The sequence below is a fragment of the Molossus molossus genome, unplaced genomic scaffold (genome assembly GCF_014108415.1).
Source record: "Molossus molossus isolate mMolMol1 unplaced genomic scaffold, mMolMol1.p scaffold_m16_p_10, whole genome shotgun sequence".
Classification (NCBI taxonomy): Eukaryota; Metazoa; Chordata; class Mammalia; order Chiroptera; family Molossidae; genus Molossus; species Molossus molossus.
The window spans coordinates 75,010,781-75,034,173 of record NW_023425345.1 but is presented as its reverse complement, the minus strand read 5'-3'; the positions used below and the strand labels follow the sequence as shown (position 1 = coordinate 75,034,173).

At 49.6% G+C, this 23,393-nt stretch overlaps 1 protein-coding gene and 1 long non-coding RNA gene across 2 annotated transcripts; one reads left to right on the top strand and one right to left on the bottom strand.

Annotated features, from left to right (window-relative positions):
• The first annotated feature begins 3,376 nt into the window (after positions 1 to 3,376).
• Positions 3,377 to 20,961, top strand: ERBB3 (erb-b2 receptor tyrosine kinase 3). The gene is made up of 28 exons (XM_036252395.1): positions 3,377 to 3,560; positions 6,923 to 7,074; positions 7,601 to 7,787; positions 8,500 to 8,625; positions 9,263 to 9,328; positions 9,501 to 9,619; positions 9,732 to 9,873; positions 10,227 to 10,340; positions 10,443 to 10,563; positions 12,266 to 12,339; positions 12,515 to 12,605; positions 13,090 to 13,295; positions 13,500 to 13,632; positions 13,739 to 13,829; positions 14,048 to 14,202; positions 15,581 to 15,634; positions 16,244 to 16,385; positions 16,961 to 17,080; positions 17,158 to 17,256; positions 17,450 to 17,635; positions 17,799 to 17,954; positions 18,197 to 18,272; positions 18,459 to 18,605; positions 18,700 to 18,797; positions 18,890 to 19,078; positions 19,226 to 19,297; positions 19,496 to 19,790; positions 19,876 to 20,961. Exons 1-28 carry the CDS (start codon positions 3,479 to 3,481, stop codon positions 20,400 to 20,402), a joined length of 4,020 nt encoding a protein of 1,339 aa, XP_036108288.1. The 5' UTR covers positions 3,377 to 3,478; the 3' UTR covers positions 20,403 to 20,961.
• On the bottom strand, positions 13,759 to 23,334 carry LOC118624258. The gene is made up of 3 exons (XR_004958348.1): positions 23,132 to 23,334; positions 19,833 to 19,935; positions 13,759 to 13,852 (listed from the first exon to the last, which is right to left on the bottom strand). It is a non-coding gene; the product is annotated as an uncharacterized LOC118624258 (long non-coding RNA).
• Positions 23,335 to 23,393: the final 59 nt, after the last annotated feature.

The window sequence follows — 23,393 nt, the reverse complement described above, 5'->3', positions numbered from 1 at the left end:
TCTGAAATATAAAAACGACTATAAATCAATATAAAAATATGGGGATCCCTATAGGAAAATTCACAAATAAAAATTAATAGGCAATTCATAAAAAAGATAAAAGAAAAAATTTGAGATGTTCAAACATATTAATAATCAAAGAAATGCACTGAATATGTTTTGAAATTGCGGTGTGGGGTGAGTGTAAAATTAAGAGGAACAGTTTCCTTTTAAAGTATTGGTAAATTCCTGGCTGGTGTGGCTCAGTGGTTGAGTGTTGATCCATGCACCAAGAGGTTGCCGGTTCAATTCCTGGTCAGGGCACATACCTAGGTTGTGGGCCCAATACCAAGTGGGGGGCATGCAGGAGGCAGCCAATTGATGTCCTCTCTCATTGATGTTTCTATTTCTCTCTCCCTTCCTCTCTCTAAAAATCAATAAAGAAAAAAAAATTTTTTTTTAGTAATAAAGCATTGGTGAGGAAGTTGGGATACAGAAATCCGACCTCTGATGGTGTGATATTCCAGACAGTATGGAGCTCAATATGTACAAGTAATTACCACAGAACAAAAGGAGACATGCATAAAGGTATTTATTGCTCTTGCAACATCACTGTGTTAGCCAGAAGCTAGAGGTAATCATCAGAATAAGGATCCACATGATAGAATACCTTGCAGCAGTTAGGAGCAAAGGACTAGAAGGCTATGGGGCCAAAGAAGGTTTGTTTTGTTGTTTTTTTTTAATGGCAGATATTACAACCCATTTGTATGCTAATAGAACCATCCAGTACGAAGAAAATTGGATAATATAGGAGAAGGGGAATAGTTCAGGAGAACAATACAAGAGAAAGGCAAGAAGGAACTGACTGAGGTAAGAGATGGCTTAAATAGCAGCAAGGACAATTCATTGTAACAAGATGGAAGTCAGAGTATATAAGTGAGGATGGAGGAAAATTGGCCAGATTGGTGGTAGAAAGATAGGATGTTTTCTTCTGGTTACTTTTGTTTTCACAGTAAAATAAGAACCAAAATTCTCAGTGAAGAGTAAGGCAAAGGTAAAAATGCACAATCTGTAGCAGGTAGAATACAGCTCCTTATTCTTTCATGTATCAGATCTTTTATTACTAAACTAGCAACTAGCATTTTCCACCTTTAAAAATTGTGTTGTTATAATCATATTGTGTATACACTTGGAAACGGTGCTGTTTAAATTAAAAAAAAAAAAAGAGTAAGGAAAGGAAAAGGGATGCTGGATAACTGCAGAAAACTTTTGTGTAAATAAAGCCTCCCTTGCTTTATTTACTTGGTCAGGGTAGCACCCAACCCAGACGTCCCCTTACTTGTCAGCTTTATCCAGTGTGTATATATATCCCTGATGGTCTTAGCTCGATGTTTCTCTATGGAGTGAAGAATGGATACCATCAAACACACCTTGGGATCTCGTTGGGAAGGTGAGAGGAGGGGAGGGGTTGGTGATAGTAGAAATAAATACAGCTAGCATTCATAGAATGCGTCTAAAAGTACAGCATAACACAGTAATTAAGAGCTCTACCTGCCTGTTCTCATTAAATCCAGACAACCTTCATAAATAGATACAACTGTTTTTACAAACAAAAAACTAAGACGGGTTTTCTCCTTCAGAATCAGGGTCTTGAACACTAGGTTAAAGTGGGTGAGTAAGCAAATGAAAGGCTCCTTAACATGGTGTTAGTTGTTATCTGATGGGAGTTTGATTCTGAGCAGATGAAGCTTCAGTCTCAATGTGACATAAGAAATCCTAGGCAAAAACCTGAGCCCCTCCTCCTGATCCACTGTCACCAAGTGGATAACCTTGGAGAAGTCACACATTTCCAGTTCCATAAAATGTAGACTAATGCCTGCCTAGCACACATTTTTATGTTAAGTGAAACATTCTCTGAGTTGTGGGAAACACTTGCAAATGAAGTAGTTTATGCATGTATATGTTAATGTATCGCTGACGTTATTACTACTATATTAGGATTGTTATGCAGTAGTCAGGACACGGCCAACACCCTAGAGCAAAGGTAAGCCTGCAGCAGAGAGTGAGCCCTCTAGGGTGTATATCAATACAGAGTAAATGTAAAGAATTTTAGCCGGTAGTCTTGGCTCGGAGTGAGAGGTGAAAATTTTCTTCAATACGGCTCAACCGTTCTTGACGTCTTCAGGCTTGAAACTCCGAATAAAATAACTAGATTCTCTGGGCGAGATCCGGAATACCAATTTGGGGGCCTCACTGCGCTGGTTGGGCACCAGGGGGCGACCGGCGGATCCATCCAAAGTGGCCACCTTTTGGGCAGCCACTCGCGGTGCACGCGACCGCCTCTGGCCAGGATGCGGGAGCTGGTGCTGGAGGTGCCAGGGATCCAGGCCATCCTGGACGCAGTGTCTAGTGCCTTCTCCACGTCCTGCTTCACCGCCCCCTTCTCCTCCTCCTTCCCAGCACCAGCCCGGGCTTGGAAGGCGCCTGGGAAGGTGTGAGCGCTTGTGGTGACAGTGTGCCCATCTAAGTCCCCAGAAGAGCAGCCGAACTCCAGCCGCCCCGACGGCGCGGTCAGACTCTTTTGAAAGGGGAGGCAGCTGTTCTCCCAGGCGGCCGTGGGGGGCAGCAGAGGGGACAGCGACAGGTGCGGGAGCCCCTCCCGGGGTGGAAGTGGAAAGGCGGGCTTCGGGTCTGTTCCCAGGCTGGAAACCACCCCCGCCCCCCAGCCAAATCCCCGGGAGAGGCCGGGCCGGCGCCGGGTCTGGAGGAGGAAGCGGCCGGAGACAGTGCAATTTCACGCGGCCTTGGGGCTCGGGTTCCCCGGCAGGGTAGATGTTATGCGGTTTCGAGGGGTTTCCGGGGAAACTGAGGTGACCTGAGCATGAGGCAAAAACACTCCCCCCCCCCCAAAAAAAAAAAAAACAACACATTTTTTTTCAGAGAGAAACATTCACATTCAGAGAGAAAAGTCCCCCAAGTGACCTAACCGGCTAGGGGAGTTGAGTGATTTGGTTAATGGGCGAGGCCAAGTTTCAGGGGGCCGGGCTTTGGCGCGCTCTCCCCACCCCCATTACCTTACCCCTCTGCAGGCACTCGGGGCGTTTGGAATCTTGACCTCCCCTTAGTCCAACTCCGGAATAAAAATTCGGATCAGACCCTCCTCGACCCGCGTGGCCCAGCGGCGAGGCCGTGGGCCCGGGGCGCGCTGGCGGCGGGTGGAGGCTCCCGCCGTACTCACTCCAGCCTCACGCCCGCGGGGGCGCGGCCGTGACTCACCCCCTCCCCCTGCGCTCCCCCTGCTCTCCCTCCTTCCCTCTCTCAGACACACACCCCTCCCCTGCCATCCCGCCCCGGACTCTGGCTCCGGCTCCGGTTGCACTTTGCAACTCCTCTCTGCCGCTACCAGTTCGCCGGAACTCAGGTGGCTCCGTTTCGATGTCTTAGTCCAGGGGCCCCCCGGGCCGATTCAGCTGGGCTCCGCGCACCTCCTCTTGGAGTCATGAGGGCGAACGGGGCTCTGCAGGTGCTGGGCTTCCTTCTCACCCTGGCCCGGGGCTCCGAGGTGGGCAACTCGCAGTCAGGTAAGCGGCGCGGGAGCATCGGCAGGCTCTGAACCTGGGGCCCCGAACCGAGTGCGCGGAGTCCCGGGGCAGCGGCTGGAGACCGGGCGGCGCGAGGCTGGGGTGCTGACCCTGCGTCCGGTGGGACCACCTGGGTTGGGACCATCAGGCTCAGGTTCCTGTACCACTCGCTCCACTACTACCTCCTCCCCAGTGCGTCGCCGGCTCCCTAATTTGTCCCTTCCTATAGGACTGATGCCGAAACAATTCACACTTCGGGGGGGCCCTGCAGGGAGGGGAGCTGGGACTTCCACTCTAAACGTGAGATTAAAGGTGGCGATCTTGGAGAAAGGTGGGGGTCTGTTTGCTCCCCAACCTCCTTTCCCTCGCCCCCAGGTTTTCATCAACCTCCAATTTTGTTGTTTTGCCGACGGACAGGGAGGAGCTGTGGAAGGGTTGGAGGGGGTTGTTGTTCTTTAGTGTTGGGAAAACAAGAGCGGCACCTCCTCTTCCGTGAGTGAGCCTGCCCTGGGGAAGACCGAGATTAACTAGAGAGCCAAGTACAGGTGACATCAGGGGAGAGGCCATTACAGAGAATGGCCGTCCTCTTTCCTTCAAAATTAAAAAGCTAGTTGGCCCCAACTTCACCAGCCTATCTTTGTCAAGACCCAGATCAAATCAACTAAAATTTATTGAGCATCTATTATGTACAAGGCTCTGAGCCTGGAGCTGTAGGGTCAAGGACTTCTGGCCTGTATTTATCAGTTTGTCTTTTCTCTCCCCAACCTGAGGGCTGACAGGGTATCTCATCCACCTTCTGGGCCTCATGGCCTGGGGAATCCTGCCTAGACTCAGCTTCACTCTCACCTCCATTCTGTTTATTGTCTGTCTCTATGAGTCTAGAGGAGTCAGATTGCTCTTCTGTTCCTCCTCCCACTCCCTTGCCATCTGAGCTCAACCCTTTGGGGTATCTCTGGGACCATGGACACCTGAAGGGTGCTGGTGTTGCTGGCATTGGAGGAATCCTGTTGATCTCCCCTCCCCCCAGATCTCAGCTTGGGGTTTGGCACGTCCAGGGCCCCTTCCCCAGAGTGGGAGTGGGAGAAACACCTGTGCTTCTCCCACAGTTGCTGGGCCTAAATTTAGACCCTGGGATCTTGAGATGCAACACTCCCAGCTGGTGGAGGGCGGAGGGCCTGGGGACTAGAGTAGGAGGGACAGAGTAGAGTGACTATCACTGTCCCCTCCAGATCCTCGGAATCTTCAACCAGGAACCCAGGAGTTTCGGATCCTGGCCACCTTCCCCGAGGGAACCAGGGGGCAGGCTGGTTGGGTGTTTTTACCCTTTATCTGGATCCTGCAGCCTCTGGGCATCCGGCCCTGTCTCAGTCCTTCTATAGCCCCTTTGTCCTGGCAGTGATGGGGGTGGGGGATGTTGGAGAGGAGGCCGCTGGTTGAGGAGGGGCTGGAGATTCTTGCTGTGACCCACCCCAGTGCTCTCTACCAAAGGAGGGCCTGTGACATTGCCCCTCCCTGTGCTTTGGTCCCTGAGTACTGAAAGGATTTTTATAATTCCTCTCCACTTGTCCCCTCCCCCAAGCTCCCTGGTTCCTCCTCAGAGGTGTTCATACTCTCTTCCTGCCCAGGCCCTTTGCTCCCTGTTTATGTAGTATGGACTTTATCCTCTGGGTGGCAGGGAACTGGGACCTCTAACACTGTAGCCTTCCAAACACACACTCAAAGTCTGCACAATGGGCAGGTGGGATGGATGGGGCCACCCGAAATATCTTCTGCTAAAGAAACCCAAGGAAAGAACCAGTGTGGATTTCTGGGCCAGCATGGGAGCTATGTACATGTTCTTCTGTATGTGTGTCGTGTGAGTGCGTGTTCATACACACACACACACATCACTTCCCTGTGCAGAAATCTTGGCTCCTCCCTTATCTGGAGAGAAGGGTTGGCGCCTTGACTTGGAAGAGGGGGTGTCCTGCCAGGAAGGGGGTTGGGGTGGGGCTGTTCCAGAAATGACTAACCCTCCTAGTCTATTTCTTTTCAGCCCAAGGACCCTGGAGTTCCCAGGCTCCTCTGGGAGCTGCCGGTCTGTTTGTGTACCCCCTTCCCTTTGTGAACTGTGGGGAGTGACAGCGAATGGGTGCCCTCAAAGGTCAAGTGGTCAGAGTGAGGGTGTCTCTAGGAGGAGGGGTTGGGGCCTCACCAATTTCCCTCCTTCCCTCTGTTCCTGCTCCTGCCTCGCACTGAAGCTGCCACCGCCTCAGGGAAGGGTGGTTGGAACAGGTGGTATCTCCCCCCCACACACACAGCCTTTCACTGAGGAGAGGAAAGAGATAGGGATAGGGCTTCAGGGTCAAGATTTCCTATAGCTTCTAGGTCCTCCAAGGTGGACAGACCTCATGGACCTCCATTCCAGGCTCTACCTCACGTTAGTGAAGGATTGCTCTCAGTGAGGGACTGCTGAATTGGAAAGCTTTTTAATAAATCTCCTGACAATGAAACTGGCTTAGAATGGGGCGCGTGGGGGGGGGGGCCTGCTGCTCTTTCCCTTCAGAACTGCATTTGCTGAAAAATATTCTAGATTGGAAAGTGTGGTGCTGAGGCCTGGAGTGTGTTGGGATTGGGGAAGGGAGTGAGAAGGAAGCCAGAGTTTAGGAAGGGGGTTACAGGGTAGGCAACTAGCTCCTTATCTTGCAGCTTTAAAGACAATGCTCACATTGACCCCACCACCACCACCAGAGCTCCCCACTCTAGTGAGATCACTTGTCTGGGCCCAAGGCTTGAGGGGGGGGGGGTGCTGCTGAGGACAGGGTGTCTGGGGACAGGGTAGGGCAGCCCCCTCCTCCTATATAGAATCGCCTCATTGTGGGTTGGACTGTGGCCCCAGGCACTGCCCCCATCCCACCCTCAGTAGACACAATAGGGGCTGTGTGCTAGCCCCAAAGAGACATTTATTCCAGGACCTAGAGAGAGGCAGGAGTAAGAGCCCTGGTTGGAGGGGGAGGGGAAGAGGAGGGTAACCAAGTTGTGTCCTTTTCTAACTTTTTTCCAGGGAGGGGAGGAAAAAACCCTACATCCTCATTGATTAACCCCCTAGGACCTGAAAGAGACACTGAGGAGGTCTGGTGGGAAAAGGAAACCTCTTCACCTTCCTGTTTAGGGGGACGGTGAGGGGGATTCTGAGAAGAGAAGTTCAGGCTCTTAGACCAGTATAGGCCTTCATGTCTGTCTGTAGGCGTGAGGGTTGGAGGCTCTTGCCTTCTGATCCTGCGAAATATTACTGGAAAAGGGCAACCAAGGAGGTGGTTTGGGGGGATGGGGCTAAAAACTTGTGTCCAGCCCTCTGCCACTCTTACCTCCACTTTGAACAGTGTGTCCTGGGACTCTGAATGGTCTGAGCGTGACTGGCGATGCAGAGAACCAATACCAGACACTGTACAAGCTCTACGAGAGGTGTGAGGTGGTGATGGGGAACCTCGAGATTGTGCTCACAGGACACAATGCCGACCTCTCCTTCCTGCAGGTTAGAGTGCCCAGCCTCCTTCAAGCTGTTCCCCCTTCCCCTCCCCACAGATGCTTCCTTCCCTTCTGGAGTTTAGTCTTCCCAAGACTCAAAAGTCCCTAAGATCCAAATGTGTGTGTTTATAGGGATAGTGACCGGAATCTGGGACCGCTGGTCTCATCTCTGTAACCAGGGATACACAGGGGCTGGCCGTGAGAAGGGGGCTGGGGCTGCGTGGTGTTCTGTGCCTGAAACGAATGTAGAGAGACACGTGAGGACTGAGAGGCTGCGGGGGAAATGGGTAAGGGACTAAGCAAGCACCTTCCTGGTATGAGGAACTCCGAGAAGGAAAGGGTAGGGAACTAGAATTCCTTGCTCATTTCTGCTCCCTGTTTTCACTGCCAGAAGGGACACAAAAGTGTGATACTCCCTACTCCAAAATGGGAATTAGAGGAGTTATGGATTCCTTAATGCCTTATGGAGGAAGAGAGGATTGAGACTTTTTGCCCTGTCTCATCTCTTACTGACACCATCTGCTCCATCACAGTGGATTCGAGAAGTGACTGGCTATGTCCTCGTGGCCATGAATGAGTTCTCTACACTGCCACTGCCTAACCTCCGAGTGGTGCGGGGGACCCAGGTCTATGATGGGAAGTTTGCCATCTTCGTTATGTTGAACTATAACACCAACTCCAGCCATGCTCTGCGCCAGCTCCGCTTTACTCAGCTCACTGGTCAGTTCCTGATGGTTCCTTCTGGTCTTGCCCCTCAGCCCACCTGCTGGCAGGTGCTTCCTTGAGGATGATCGGGGACTGCTCACTCTTAAGTGCCCATTTCAAGGTGCCCCCCACTTTGACCACTGTTCTAAAGGTCCACTAGTCCTTTGGGACCCCAATAGGGAGCTGGTGGCTTCTGCCCCAGGGGGAGGATTCTTAAGTCCTGGTGGGGCTGGAATTGGAGCTGGATCTGTTAACCACATTCCTCTAATTTCAAAGTATAGTGTACCCTGTGATGCCTCCTTCCCCAGGAATTAGAATCCTACCTCTCCCCTCACAGTTCCCCACAAGCTGGAGGAGTATAAGGGTTAAATATCACCTGTCCACCTTCTACTTCTCCCTGTCCCGGTCGGGTGAAAAACACACAGGGCAGGGGAAGGGTGGGTGTTGAGTCAGGAATCTTCTCTCCTTTTCCTTTTCCTCCCCCACTGGCTAAACCGGATCTGGACAGGTGTCTGAGAAAGGAGTTTCTTTCAGCCTGGCTCCTCCTCTATCTTACAAGGCGAGCCCTCTCTGCATTTTGGATTTAATTGGACATATCATTCTGCCCCATTTCCCCTGCTCTTGAGTCTTGTGGGTGGGGGCAGGAGAGCTTTTGGACTGGTGGGGAGGTTAGGGGAAAGGAGGCCTGCTGTAGCCCTTACCCTGTCACTTCTCTTCTCCACCTCAGAGATTCTGTCAGGGGGCGTTTATATTGAGAAGAACGATAAACTTTGTCACATGGACACAATTCACTGGAGGGACATCGTGAGAGACCAGGATGCTGAGATAGTGGTGAAGGACAATGGCAGGAGCTGTGAGTGGCCATAATCCAGACTGCTCCCCTGCCCCCACCAAACCAGAGTGACTCCTTTCCCATCATCATTATCCCTAATCCGAATCCTGCTCTCCCCTGAGCAAACACCTCAGGCCCTCGACCCATGGAGCCTGCCAGAAGGGAGCAGGTCAGTCCCCTAGAATCCAGACAAAAGAAGCAGTATGTCAAGAAAAGGGGCCAGAGACTCTGTGCACTAAGTGGGGAAGCCAGACATCTGGCCTCCGTCCATTTTGCTTTCCACTACAACAACCTCCCCTTTCCTTAGAACCTACCTACCCCTGACCGCAATCTGCTGCTGCCTGTCCACTCACATGCATACAGTCCTACCGGGTTCAGCTTGCCAAGGAGGAACCAAGTGCCTGGGTTGGGCCTGGGGCTGAGCTTGGCATTTGCCCCAGACCCTGTGGGTGCCCTGTGGGTGGTGAGGAGGTGTGGCTCCGCCCCTTGTTGACAGGTTCACTTGAGCCCCGCCCTGCTCTGCGGTCAAGGAGGGGTGCTGTCCTGGCTCTTTGCTTCCTGGGACTTGGGTGTCTGTGTGCTGACATCATACCCTGTTGATTCAAGCAAGCCTTTCTCATTCCTAATGGCCTTGTGTGTTACTTTTCTTCCCACCTAGGTCCCCCGTGTCATGAGGACTGCAAAGGGGGGTGCTGGGGTCCTGGACCAGAAGACTGCCAGACATGTGGGTTTACTGCCCTCTAAAAACCTCAAATTCATACACGTTCATATCTCTGCCCACCCCAGCCTGTGTCACCCCTGGGGGTAGGGATGAGCCTGGAGGGCAAGAGGGTGAGCAGTGGCCTCAAGATGCAGTCCTAAGAACCCTGACAGCTGTACTTTCTCTCCTTCCATAGTGACCAAGACTATCTGTGCCCCTCAGTGTAATGGTCATTGCTTTGGGCCCAACCCCAACCAGTGCTGCCATGATGAGTGTGCAGGGGGCTGCTCAGGCCCTCAGGACACTGACTGCTTTGTACGTACTGTTAGCACCATTTGCCTGGGTTCTGAAGTGGGGATGTAGACTGGGGGGGGCGGGTAAGGGTACATAATGCAACGTGAGTTTTATGAATCTGCCCTGTTCCTAGGCCTGCCGACTCTTCAATGACAGCGGAGCCTGTGTGCGCCAGTGTCCACAGCCTCTCGTCTACAACAAGCTGACTTTCCAGCTGGAACCCAATCCTCACACCAAGTACCAGTATGGAGGAGTTTGTGTAGCCAGCTGTCCCCGTAAGTATTTGAAAGGAAGAAACAATGATAACGGAACCAGGATTTTAGACAAAATTTTAGGAGGCAAAAGGGATCAAGTTGGGGCCTTAGAGGGCAAATGGTTGTGATCATCACCCACCCCCAGTGAATGACCCCTATGTCTTATCCCCTCATGAACTTGCCTGTGACTTCCGCAATTGCACCTAGTTCTGCTCCATGGAACAAAGGGCCTTCCTAATCCACAGCACGGCACTTAAGGAAGCCCAGGTGGTGGGTCGGGGGAATCCAGTGCAGAGCAGGAGGGAGCAAGGAAGTTCCACTGGTAGTAGGCAGTTTTCCTCCCTCAATTCCAAGGGTACTCTCCTTTTTCCTAGATAACTTTGTGGTGGATCAAACGTCTTGTGTCAGGGCCTGTCCTCCTGACAAGATGGAAGTGGATAAAAATGGACTCAAGATGTGTGAACCTTGTGGGGGGCTGTGCCCCAAAGGTAAGTAGGAGATGGCAAGGAGTTGGTGAAGAGACATTCTTTACCCTGAAACTACTCAACCCCCTACCTCAACCCCAATTGAGCCTCTTATTTTGTCTGCAGCCTGTGAAGGTACGGGCTCTGGGAGCCGCTTCCAGACTGTGGACTCGAGCAACATCGATGGGTTTGTGAACTGCACCAAGATCCTGGGCAACCTGGACTTTCTCATCACTGGCCTCAATGGGTTAGAGATTCTACCTTCCTTTCTTTAAAAAAACATTTTTTCTTTATTGATTCTAGAGAAAGAGAAAGGGGGAAGGAGAGAGAGATAGAAACATGGATGAGAGAGAACATTGATTGGCTGCCTCCTGCATGCCCCTCACTGGGGATTTGGCCCACAACCCGGGTATGTGCCCTGACCGGGAATCGAACCAGTGACCTCCTGATGCAAGCAAGGGTCGATACTCAACCACTGAGCCACACGGGCAGAGCTACCTTCCTTCCCTGATCCCCCTCTCCATCCCTCCCCTCACAGTTCATTGTATTGGCTCAACCCTTCATGTGTGAAGCTGATTAGGAATCGAAATCATAAAATCTTAGAAATCATAAAGGACCTGACAGTGCTTAACTCAACCTCCCACCAGGGCTGGAGTCTCCTCAGACATGTTCCTAAGCAGTCTGACATCATCTAGCTGAGTGGCAAGGGACAGGAACATTGTGTCCTCCTTCAAGTTTTCTAAAAGTTTTCCCTTAAATTTAGATAAAAATCTGCCAGCTATTTCCTGTAGTGTTCTGTTCCTTAGAATGGAGCCACAAAGAGCAAAGGGACAAATGTATTCTCAGTACATCATTGTCAAGGAGTCATACGCTGTTGATTTGTCCTATCACTGGTGATGATATCTCTGGCCACTTGGTTAAGGTGGTATCTGCCAGGTTTTTCTACTGTAAAGTTACTATATTTCCCTTTGTAATTAATTAGTAAGTACCTTGTGTGGAGATTTTGCCTGAATTAATTTTATAATGAGAGTTGCCAGGTGATTATTTTCTACTTCCATTATTTCTTCTGCATTTATTCCTTGGCATTCTCGTATTAGGAAGAGTCTTCCCTTTCTACCGGTCTATCTATTGATTTATCTGTCTATCTAATCTGTGTGAATGTTTGTTTTACTCAATGGTGTATAATCTTTTACAACCATCATTTTGGTGTGTAGGTGTCTCTGATCTGGCCTTTGGGGGCCCCTTCAAGCTGGTCTCTGTGTTCTTTGAGCTTGAACCCGTCATTATTTGAACACTTGCTTTCTTTTTTCAGCAAGATGCTGTAGGCTCGTATTGTATTTCTCTCACCCCAGCCATTTCTCTAAGGAGCTCTATTTTCTGTTAGTGGAGAACGATATTTAGAAACTAAGTTCTGGCCCTGGCCGGTTTGGCTCACCAGTTAGAGCTTCGGCCCACGGACCGGAGAGTCCTGGTTTCAGTTCCCGCTAAGGGCATGTGCCTCAGTTGCAGTTTGTCCCTGGCCCCGGTTGGGGTCATGTGGGTGGTGGCCACTTGATGTGTCTCTCTCACATCGATGTTTCTCTCTTTCTCTTCACCCCTCACTCCCTCCCACTCCAACTGAGGATAAATGCGAAAAAAAAAAGAAACTAAGTTCTGGCCTGGCCAGTGTGGCTCAGTGGCTGAGCGTCGACCCATATAGCAAGAGGTTGCCGGTTTGATTCCAAGTCAGGGCACATGTCCAGGTTGTGGGCCCGATCCCCAGTGGGGGGCATGCAGGAGACAGCCAGTTGATGTTCTTTCTCATCGATGTTTCTATCTTTCTCCCTTCCTTTCTCTCTAAAATCAATTAAAAAAATTTTTTTTTTAAGAAACTAAGTTCTGAGGCTAAGCTGTTATTGCTACTGGGTTATACCTCTACCTTGTTGACTGTTTTTTACCGTTCTCTTCAGAGACCCCTGGCACAAGATCCCTGCCCTGGATCCTGAGAAGCTCAGTGTCTTCCGGACAGTACAGGAGATCACAGGTGAGTGGGAGGAGAGCTGCCCTTTCTGAGAAGAATAGGTCTAACCACTGGGACAAATTGCAGTATAACCACTTGAGAAAATCATATCTCAAGCAATAAGGGAAGGCCCAAGAGAACCTGAGAAAGAGGAAAAGAAGAAGCCTATCCATTCATATATCTCTCTTCCACCCCTCAGGTTACCTGAACATTCAGTCCTGGCCTCCCCACATGCACAACTTCAGTGTCTTTTCCAACCTGACGACCATTGGGGGCCGAAGCCTCTACAAGTAAGTAAGAGGTGTGGATGTGATAGCATCTCCAGGTAATGAACCTGTTTCTTAGGCATCCTTGAGTGAAATACAAGGAAGGTGTTTTCTCATAAGTAGACCCAAAGTCTGATAGTTATTTTTTCTAAATGTTTTTATTGATTTTTTCTTTTTTGAGAGAGAGAGGGAGAAGGAGAGAGAGATAGAAACATCAATGGACTGCCTCCTGCATGCCCCCCACTGGGGATTGAGCCCTCAACCCAGGCATGTGCCCTGACCAAGAATCAAATCTGCAACCTCTTGGTGCATGGGTTGATGCTCAACCACTTAGCCACCCTGTCTGGGCCTAAAGTCTGAGAGTTTGATGGGAAAAAGGCAACAGGAGGAAGAGTCCCTTTTAGTGTGACTGACTAGCCCAGAGCAAATTGTTGAATGAAAACGAGTCCAATGCATGGTACATTTTCCTTTTGTAGTTTCTCCTCTCATCCTGTCTCCTTGTTCTCAGCCGGGGGTTTTCACTATTGATTATGAAGAATTTGAACATAACATCTCTGGGCTTCCGATCCTTGAAAGAAATTAGTGCTGGGCGTATCTACATAAGTGCCAATCGGCAGCTCTGCTACCACCATTCTCTTAACTGGACCAGGCTGCTTCGAGGGCCTTCTGAAGAGAGACTAGACATCAAGCATAATCGGCCCCGCAGGGACTGTGGTGAGGGAAAGGGCCCACTGGGTGGTCGGAAGAGGGAGTGGGGGAGAAGGATTAAAAACTGTTCTGCCCTGGAAGTGGGAGTAGGGGTGGGGGATAGAGCTGAGGAGAGAGGGATGTTAGGCTGGAAGCAACGATGAGGAAGTATTCAGGAGAGGGCTTGTTAGGAGACCTCAGACTCTTCCTGACCCACCCCTTCCTTTCTAGTGGCAGAGGGCAAAGTATGTGACCCACTGTGCTCCTCTGGGGGATGCTGGGGCCCAGGCCCTGGTCAGTGCCTATCCTGTCGAAACTATAGCCGAGGAGGTGTCTGTGTGACCCACTGCAACTTTCTGAATGGGTATGATGGGGAGAGACAAAGTCAAGAATGGCGGAGGGATGGGACCCTGGGATGGAGCTGTTCAAAGTGACTGCCCCCCACCTTTACTGACCTTTACTCACTGCAGGGAGCCTCGTGAGTTTGCCCATGAAGATGAATGCTTCTCCTGCCACCCAGAATGCCAACCGATGGAGGGCACTGCCACATGCAATGGCTCGGTACAGTAGCAGCACCAGGATGTCTAAGGGAGAGAAGGCGGGGCAACACTGAAGGATCTAAGGAATGATATGGCCAAACCTCAGGGCCAACACAGGGAGGCCAGATAATGCTAGGGTTTGTGGGTGGAGGATCCTGAATGTCTGGATTGGTTCTTACTGGGAGGTATGGAATTGACCTTAAGATCCCATTTGTCCTGACCTTTTTTTTTTCCACTTAGGGCTCTGATGCTTGTGCCCAGTGTGTCCATTTTCGAGATGGGCCCCACTGTGTGAGCAGCTGCCCTTATGGAGTCCTGGGTGCCAAGGGCCCCATATACAAGTTTGCAGATGCTCAGAATGAATGTCGGCCCTGCCATGAGAACTGCACCCAAGGGTCAGTGATGGGACATTAAGAAGAGGGGATCAACCCTGGCCAGTTTGGCTCAGCAGTTAGAGTGTCGTCCTGTGGACCAATGAGTCGCAGGTTCGATTCCAGTCAAGGGCACGTACCTCGGTTGCGGTTCATCCCCGGCTCTGGTCAGGGTCCTGCGGGAGGCAACCAAATTGATGGGTCTCTCTCACTTCGATTTCTCTCTCTCTCTCCCTCTCCCTCTTTCTATCTCCCTCTCTTCCTCCCTCCCACTCTATTTGAAGATAAATGGAAAAATATACTTGGGTGAGGATTGAAAAAAAAAAGGAATCACTCCCAGGCCCAGCTGGTGTGGCACACAGGTTGAGCATCAATCCATGCACTAAGAAATCACTGGTTCGAATCCTGATCAGAGCACATATCCAGATTGTGGGCCCAATCCTCAGTGGGGGGCATGCAGGAGGTAGCCAATCGATGTTCTCTCTCATCATTGTCTCTATTGCTCTCCTTCCTCTCTCTCGAAAACCAATAAAGAAAAATTACTTAAAAAAAAAAAAAAAGCCCCGCCCTGGCCAGTTTGGCTCAGCGGTTAGAGCGTCGGCCTGCGGTACAGAGAGACCCGGGTTCGGTTCCCGCTAAAGGCATGTACTTCGGTTGCAGTTTGTCCCCGGCCCTGGTTGGTCGTGCGGGTGGCAACCACTCGATGTGTCCCTTCACGTCGATGTTTCTCTCTCTTTCTCTTCCTCTCTCTCCCTCCCGCTCAGTCTGAACAAAAAATGCAAAAATGTCCTCGGGTGAGGATAAAAAAAAAAAAAAAAATCCCAGGCCAGTTTGGCTCAGTGGTTAGAGTGTTGGTCCATCGACCAGCCACGGGTTCAATTCCAGTCAAGGACACGTACCTTGGTTATGCTTCATTCCCTGGCCTTGGTCTGGGTTGTGTGGGAGGCAACCAAATTGATGTGTCTCTCTTGCATTGATGTTTCTCTCTCTCTCTCCCCCTCTTCCTCCCTCCAACTCTATCTGAAGATAAATGGAAAAATATCCTCGGGTGAGGATTCAAAAAAAAAAATTCACTTTCCAATTTAAGGAATAAACCAAAAATTAAAAAAGAAAAGAATTGCTCCCAGCTATATAGTGAAGGATTGGAGAAAGGGATACTCAATAACAGCACAACATTATACTATAATTTTGGGAACCTGGTATAACCTCAAGTTGAGCATTTCATTTAATAGAGGGACTAAGGGAGGGTGGGCAAGCTAGAGATGGAGGCCATATCTTGGGATATGCATGGGCTCCAGGATGGGATACTGTGGTAGGGTCCGAAATAATGCTGTAAGTTTTGGAATTGAGCCTCCCATGGGATTCTCCAGCTCCCACTTAAGGAGGTGACTTTCTTCTCTAGGTGTAAGGGACCAGACCTGCAAGACTGTTTAGGCCAAACTCCAGCGCTGATCAGGTATGATGGGCTTGGAGACTTAGGAAGCTGGGGATATTTGGGAGAGAAGCTAGGGAGAGGACAGCTATCTTCTGGGAAGAGTTGCGTCTATTCATTCTGGCTTTTTATATACTGTTCATTATCACTGGACTTGGGGAGACAAGAATCCAGACTTCTGGCCTTTCCTTTTAAAATTAACTTGCAGCCCTGGCCGGTTTGGCTCAGCAGTTGGAACGCTGGCCTGCGGACTAGAGAGTCCCAGGTTCGGTTCCCTCTGGGGGCATGTACCTCAGTTGCAGTTTGTTCCCACCCTGGTTAGGGTCAGGTGGGTGGTGACCACTCGATGTGTCTCTCGCATTGATGTTTCTCTCTCTCTCTTCCCCCCTCCCACTCTATCTGAGGATAAATGCAAAAATGTCCTCGAGTGAGGATAAAAAGTAAAATTAAATTAACTTGCAGTAACCTCAGGAAGTCCAGATTTAGGTTAACCCCTTTAGTGCTCAAGGATATAGGATATGTGAATGTTAACTGCTTGCCCCAGATCCGCACCCTACCTTTTAGTGCAGGTATAGATGACATTTGCAAGGGAGGTGTGGACCCAGGGTAATGCTGGGTTTCTCTATCCCACAGCAAAACACATCTGGCAATGGCTTTAGCAGTGGTTGTAGGATTGGTAGTGATTTTTGTGATCCTGGCCAGCACTATTCTCTATTTGCGTGGGCGGCGGATTCAGAATAAGAGGGCTATGAGGCGCTACTTGGAACGGGGTGAGGTGAGTGTCTAGCTACCCTATACTACCTTATACCATTACTCTTTAAGAGCCTCCTCCTTCCCCAGAGATTTGATCCCTCTTTTCAAAGAGGTAGTTTGATCCACTAGAAATAAATGGGAGACATGCATTCTCCTTCTGATTTTGCCATTAATTTGCTACATGACTCTTGAATAAGTTACTTTCCTTCTGTGCCTCAGTTTATGAATGTATGCAGAGGAAATACTAACATTCATCCTTATAGGATGGCTGTAAGGGGATGGTATATGTGAAAGTGCTTTGAAAACCATACAGAATTGTATAAAAATATTCAAATGGTTGTATTACCAACTCCTTTCCCCCATCAAAGGAAAGACCCAACTCTCTTGATTCCTAATCTCATGATCACAACTTCCTCAGTCCTTGGGGTCTGTTATTCCCCAATATGCCTACAATGCTTTCGAAGACTAAAGACAATTCCTGTTCCTGCTCCCACCCTTGTAGGCTCTGATGCTCTTGATAGCCTCATAGGAGGAGGGAGTTAGAGTGGGTCACTGAAATGGGCTTTCCTGAGTATCTCCTTCCTATCTGCCTCTTAGAGCATAGAGCCTCTGGATCCCAGTGAGAAGGCTAACAAAGTCTTGGCCAGAATCTTCAAGGAGACAGAGCTGAGGAAGCTTAAAGTACTTGGCTCAGGCGTCTTTGGAACTGTGCATAAAGTGAGTGACCCACAGAAAGTAAAAGGACTAGCCTGGGGAGAATTACCTTAGGCTGACTCCTGCTTAAAAATTCCCAGGGAGTGTGGATTCCTGAGGGTGAATCAATAAAGATACCAGTCTGCATTAAAGTCATCGAGGACAAGAGTGGACGGCAAAGTTTTCAAGCTGTAACAGATGTAAGTGAAGGAAGGGTTTTCTGTATGCCACTAGGAAAGAGGTCAATGTTATTACATACAATTGTACAGAAGCATGGTCCTGTGTTAGCAGATACTGTGTGCCATGTTGATGTTCTGGAACGGTCAGGAGGGCCCTGGTCTAGGTACATGTGAACCTGTTTGTTCCTTGGATAACTCTTCTTGTGTCTCTTAGCATATGCTGGCTATTGGCAGCCTAGACCATGCTCACATTGTACGGCTGCTAGGACTGTGCCCAGGGTCATCTTTGCAGCTTGTCACTCAATACTTGCCTCTGGGATCCCTGCTGGATCATGTGAGACAACACCGGGGTGCTCTGGGGCCACAGCTGCTGCTCAACTGGGGAGTACAAATTGCCAAGGTGAGAGGAGCCTGGAGGAATAATATGATGGAACTGCCTGACTGGGGGCCGGCAGGCAGGGGTCAGGGAGGTTGAAGTTCTGAGTGGTACCTTTAGGGTTTGGGGTGATTCTGGATTTCAAGGATTGATTCCCCAACCTTATGAATACTTCCTTCTCCTATAGGGTATGTACTACCTTGAGGAGCATGGTATGGTGCATAGGAACCTAGCTGCCCGAAATGTGCTACTCAAGTCACCCAGTCAGGTTCAGGTGGCAGATTTTGGGGTAGCTGACCTGCTGCCCCCTGATGATAAACAGCTACTACACAGTGAGGCCAAGGTAGGTGACACAAAGGGCTGGTAAGGAGGTGGGGTTGGAGTGAAGCATGGAGATAGGGAGCAGTCAGTGGTCTCTTCCAGAGGGAAGCGGATGCAGCATAAGAAGTTCAAGGAAGGGAGTTTGAAGATGCCAGAAATATAAGTTCAGACAGCAACAAAGAAAAGGATGTAGAGAACTTGAGTTTAGAAATGCTAAGAAATTTGTGAAAATAACTGGTAACACCTTTGTCTTTAATCTCCCAGACTCCAATTAAGTGGATGGCCCTCGAGAGTATCCACTTTGGGAAATACACACACCAGAGTGACGTCTGGAGCTATGGTCAGTCCATCTGAATGCCCACTGTGCCATCACTGGCCCAAATTCCACAGCTATCTTTTGAGAACCCCCCTTCTTAGAATCTTCAAGCCCTTCAGATCATTATGTCAGATTAAGTTCTGTCTTCTCTTCATCTTCATGCCCATTTCTACTGTTTTGCCATCAACTGGTCATGTTTTCCTGTACCAGGTGTGACAGTTTGGGAGTTGATGACCTTCGGAGCAGAGCCCTATGCAGGGCTGCGATTGGCTGAAGTACCAGACCTGCTAGAGAAGGGGGAGCGGTTGGCACAGCCCCAGATCTGTACCATTGATGTCTACATGGTCATGGTCAAGTGTGAGTTACCTGCTGATACCAGCCATTTGCTAACTGAATTTCCTCCCTACTCTACTCTCCTCTTATGGCTCTACTCCCTACATCTTACCCCCAGGTTGGATGATTGATGAGAACATTCGCCCGACCTTTAAAGAACTAGCCAATGAGTTCACCAGGATGGCCCGAGACCCACCACGGTATCTGGTCATAAAGGTGAGTAGGGATTAGGAGGTGTCAAGGAGATTTAGAGCAAAGGGGACTTGGCTGTAACCAGGATCTACCTTAACAATCACTTGCCTCCATAGAGAGAGAGTGGACCTGGAATTCCCCCTGGGGCAGAGCCCCCTGCTCTGACAAACAAGGAACTGGAAGAAGTAGAGCTGGAGCCAGAACTAGACCTAGACCTGGACTTGGAGGCAGAGGAGGATAACCTGGCAACAACACTCAGCTCTGCCCTCAGCTTGCCAGTTGGAACACTTACTCGGCCACGTGGGGTAAGGCCCTTTCCAGTTATCCAAGACTTTCTGCACCCTGAGCACTCTTCCTACCTGCGCCCTCATGAACCCCACATATACTCAGATTAAGAGAACCCATGATGAGATGTCTCCCTTTGTCTAAACCTCTTTCCTTTTTCATCTTAGAGCCAGAGCCTTTTAAATCCATCATCTGGATATATGCCTATGAACCAGAGTAATCTTGGGGAAGCTTGCCAGGTAAGGTCTGTCTCTTTAAGGGGCCGCTGAGACGCAGGGTGGCAGAGTGTGAGTGTTTTAGGATTGATAGGGGTAGTGTAGGAGATTTTAGAAACCTTTGAGATTTAATCAGTGTCCTACAAAAAAAAAAGGCAATAAACAGTCCAGTCTCCTTTCTTCATCTCTATGTAAATCTCCATGTACTCTTTTCTTCCTTAGGAGTCTGCAATTTGTGGTGGTAGTGAACGGTGCTCCCGTCCAATCTCTCTACACCCAATGCCGCGGGGACGCCTGGTATCAGAGTCCTCCGAGGGCCATGTGACAGGCTCTGAGGCTGAGCTCCAGGAGAAGGTGTCAATGTGTAGAAGCCGGAGCCGGAGCCCACGACCACGTGGAGACAGTGCCTACCATTCCCAGCGCCACAGCCTGCTTACTCCTGTCACCCCACTCTCCCCACCAGGGTTAGAGGAAGAGGATGTCAATGGTTACGTCATGCCAGATGCACACCTCAAAGGTACTTGACTCTCCCCCCAACCCACTCCCCACTGCCTATTACCGTGAAGGTCTCCACATAGCTGGCTTCTCTTCTCAACCCCCAGGTACTCCATCCTCACGAGAAGGCACTCTTTCTTCTGTGGGTCTCAGTTCTGTCCTGGGTACTGAAGAAGAAGATGAAGATGAGGAGTATGAATACATGAACCGGAGGAGAAGGCACAGTCCCCCTCGTCCCCCTAGGCCAAGTTCCCTTGAGGAGCTGGGTTACGAGTACATGGATGTGGGATCAGACCTCAGTGCTTCTCTGGGCAGCACACAGAGTTGCCCACTCCACCCTGTGCCCATCATGCCAACTGCTGGCACAACTCCAGACGAGGACTATGAATATATGAATAGGCGACGTGGTGGAGGAGGTCCTGGGGGGGATTATGCAGCCATGGGGGCCTGCCCAGCAGCTGAGCAAGGGTATGAAGAGATGAAAGCTTTCCAGGGTCCTGGACACCATGCTCCTCACGTCCATTATGCCCGTCTTAAAACTCTACGTAGTTTAGAAGCCACTGACTCTGCCTTTGATAACCCGGATTACTGGCATAGCAGGCTTTTCCCCAAAGCTAATGCCCAGAGAACATAACCCCTGCTTCCTGAGGTACTCAGGGAGCATTTGATGGCAGCTAGTGCCTCTAGAGGGTACCCCTCTTCTCCCTAGTCCCTCTCCCTCACATGTCTCAGTCCCATTTCTCCTCAGTTCTAGACAATTCCATTCAACCTTTGGAGGCTTTTAAACTCTGACACAAAGTTATTGTGGTACGCAGCCAGCTGTGCACTTTCTTTTCTTTCCAAATCCCTGGAAAGTAGAAGGTTTTCCCTGCTTTGTGTGTTCTACCAATCTCATTCCTCCGGTTTCTCAAGGGAACTCCCTGAAGATATGAAGGATTATTCCCTTATCATATCCCATATCCATATGATTAGTCCCATATCATGTCCCTTTCTCTTAGTCTCTAACTTGTTGAGACTAGGCTTTCAAGTGTGCCTTTGTTTCCCATCAGACTCCTAAGGCAAAGAAAAAGGACAAAACTTGGCAGAGGAAAGTAAAATTTTGGCTATGACTCTAAACCCCTGGAAAGAATGGGAAACTTAAAATCTTATAAAGAAAGGTTAGGAGTAGATATTATTATTATTTTTATTTTTTGGTACATGCCCCTAGCGGGAACCAAACCCAGGACTCTCTGGTCCGCAGGCCGACGCTCCAACCACTGAGCCAAACTGGCCAGGGCGGGAGTAGATATTAATTGAGCATTTACTTTGGTGCCAGACATCATGCTAAATTTACCTACATTATCTCACTGAATCTTTTTTTTTTTCCTTTATTGATTTTACAGAGAGAGGAAGGGAGAGGGAGAGAGAGAGAGAAACATTGATTGGCCGCCTCCTGCATGCTTCCCACCGGGATCGGGCCCACAACCTGGGCATGTCTCTTGACCGGGAATTGAAGTGGTGATCTCTTGGTGCACAGGTCAACGCTCAACTGCTGAGCCACAGCGGCCGGACTCACTTAATCTTTATGCCAATTCTGTGGACTAGTTTATTTGTAGTTCTTTACAAATAAGGAATTGAGCCTTAGATTAAATTAAGTGATAGGTCCAGGATTCAAAATCTTCTAATATTGTGTGCTCTTACGAGGAAAACAGATACAAACCAGAGTCTTTGTAGGGGCATTGTCTTGTTTTTGCACTGAATTAAGTCTAACCCCAACAACCTCAGCCTCCTACACCCAGACTTCTCATCTCAGGAGGGGGGGTGGTCAGAAGGAAATATAAGCGGACATCTTTATGTAAACCATAATTTACATATCCTGTAAGTGATCTCTACTTCTTACCCAAGGGGCAGATTCACAAGGGTCCCAAGAGCCACTTTTAGAAGCTATTCTCACTCAATAATGGGAAGCTTCTGGTTGGGTTAGGAAAGAGGATCCATCTTCAGATCTCTGTCCCATTGGGTGGGAAATGGGGTGTCTGTTCTATTACTGAAGTTTTTTGTTTTGTTTTTATACGTGTCTGAATAAAAATACCAAAGTTTTTCAGCTTTCTGTCAAATGAAAATCTTTAGTAAGGTAGACCACCCCTTTGCTCTTCAGCAGAACATAGCTACTTGTTTTTTCCTACTTTCTGTTTTCCAACAGTCCTACTCTGTCCCATGTAGCTTTCTCCAGCCCTACTTTTCCTTGCATCCCCTTAGATGCTCTCCCTTCCCAGGAGCATGTCTGTGCCTTTCCCTTCCACCTCTTCTTCCCCCACAGGCATGCATCTCCTAAACTCTAAGGGACTCCATGAGACTTACAACCAGGGAGCAATGGGCAGCAGCAGTTTGTCCTGGACTAACCTCCTCACCCTGTCCCCAAGGCCCCCTTTTTTCTGACTTAGTGAGCCAGAGCCACCCAGCCTAGGCTCATTTCCCCACCTAGTCTCTTTCCTGTTGCTTCTACCCTAGACCCTTCCTTGCTTCACTGTCCCAGCTTTTTTTTTAGAGAGAGAGGGAAGAAGAGGGAGAAATAGAAACATCGATGACAGAGAACATCAATTGGCCGCCTCCTGCATGCTCCCCAGGTTGAGGGCCCTCAACCTGGGCATGTGTCTTGACCAGGAACCAAACTGGTGACCGCTTGGTCCATGGGTTTATGCTCAACCACAGATTCACACTGACCCAGCTGTCCCCAGCTTTAAAAACCATCCTACAGCCCTGGCCGGTTTGGCTCAGCGGTTAGAGCAACGGCCTGTGGTCCAGAGAGACCCGGGTTTGGTTCCTGCTAAGGGTGCATACCTCTGTTGCAGTTTGTCCCTGGCCCTGGTTGATGTGGGGGAGGCAGCCACTCGATGTGTCCCTTTCACGTCAATGTCTCTGTCTCTCTCTCCCTCCCATTCTATCTGAACAAAAAATGGAAAAATGTCCTCGGGTGAGGATAAAAAAACAAAAAAAGTCCTTCAAAAATCAAAGAGAGCCGGGCCAGTGTGGTTCAGTGGTTGGGTGTCAACCCATGCACCAAGAGGCCACTGGTTCATTTCCAGTAAGGACACATGCCCAGGTTGTGGGCCTAATCTCCAATGAGGGGCATGTAGGAGGCAGCCAATCGATCTCGCTCATATTTCTCCTTTCCTCTCTCTAGTATCAATAGAGAAAAAAAAAGTATTAAAAAATAAATAAAAGAGAAGCATAGCACACACTTTTCATTTAAAGGTTTTATTAAAAATCTCTACACGCAATCAACTGGGGATAACAAAAAGTCTGGGGAAGTTAGAAAAAGCCCTATGAATGTGCTCCCTCAATAAGTGAAATACTGAAATTCCCATAAGTTTCAAAACTTACTCTGTAAAGTCTCCTTGAACACTTCGCTTAGGTGCCTTCAAACCCTATGGATAGAACAATAGTGCCATCTTCAGTGGGAGTCCGGCCTGTAGACTGGGAGCCTGCAAATGGATCATCCCTTCGGAGTCCGCCGGCCCAGTGGGTCCCGACTCCTGGGTGGCCTTCCACACCCGTCCTGCCCCTCCCAGCATCAGGACGATTGTACCGGCCGGGCCGGTCCCGCCAGCCGCTCCAGGTATCGGGAAAGGCGCACCCAGACTCC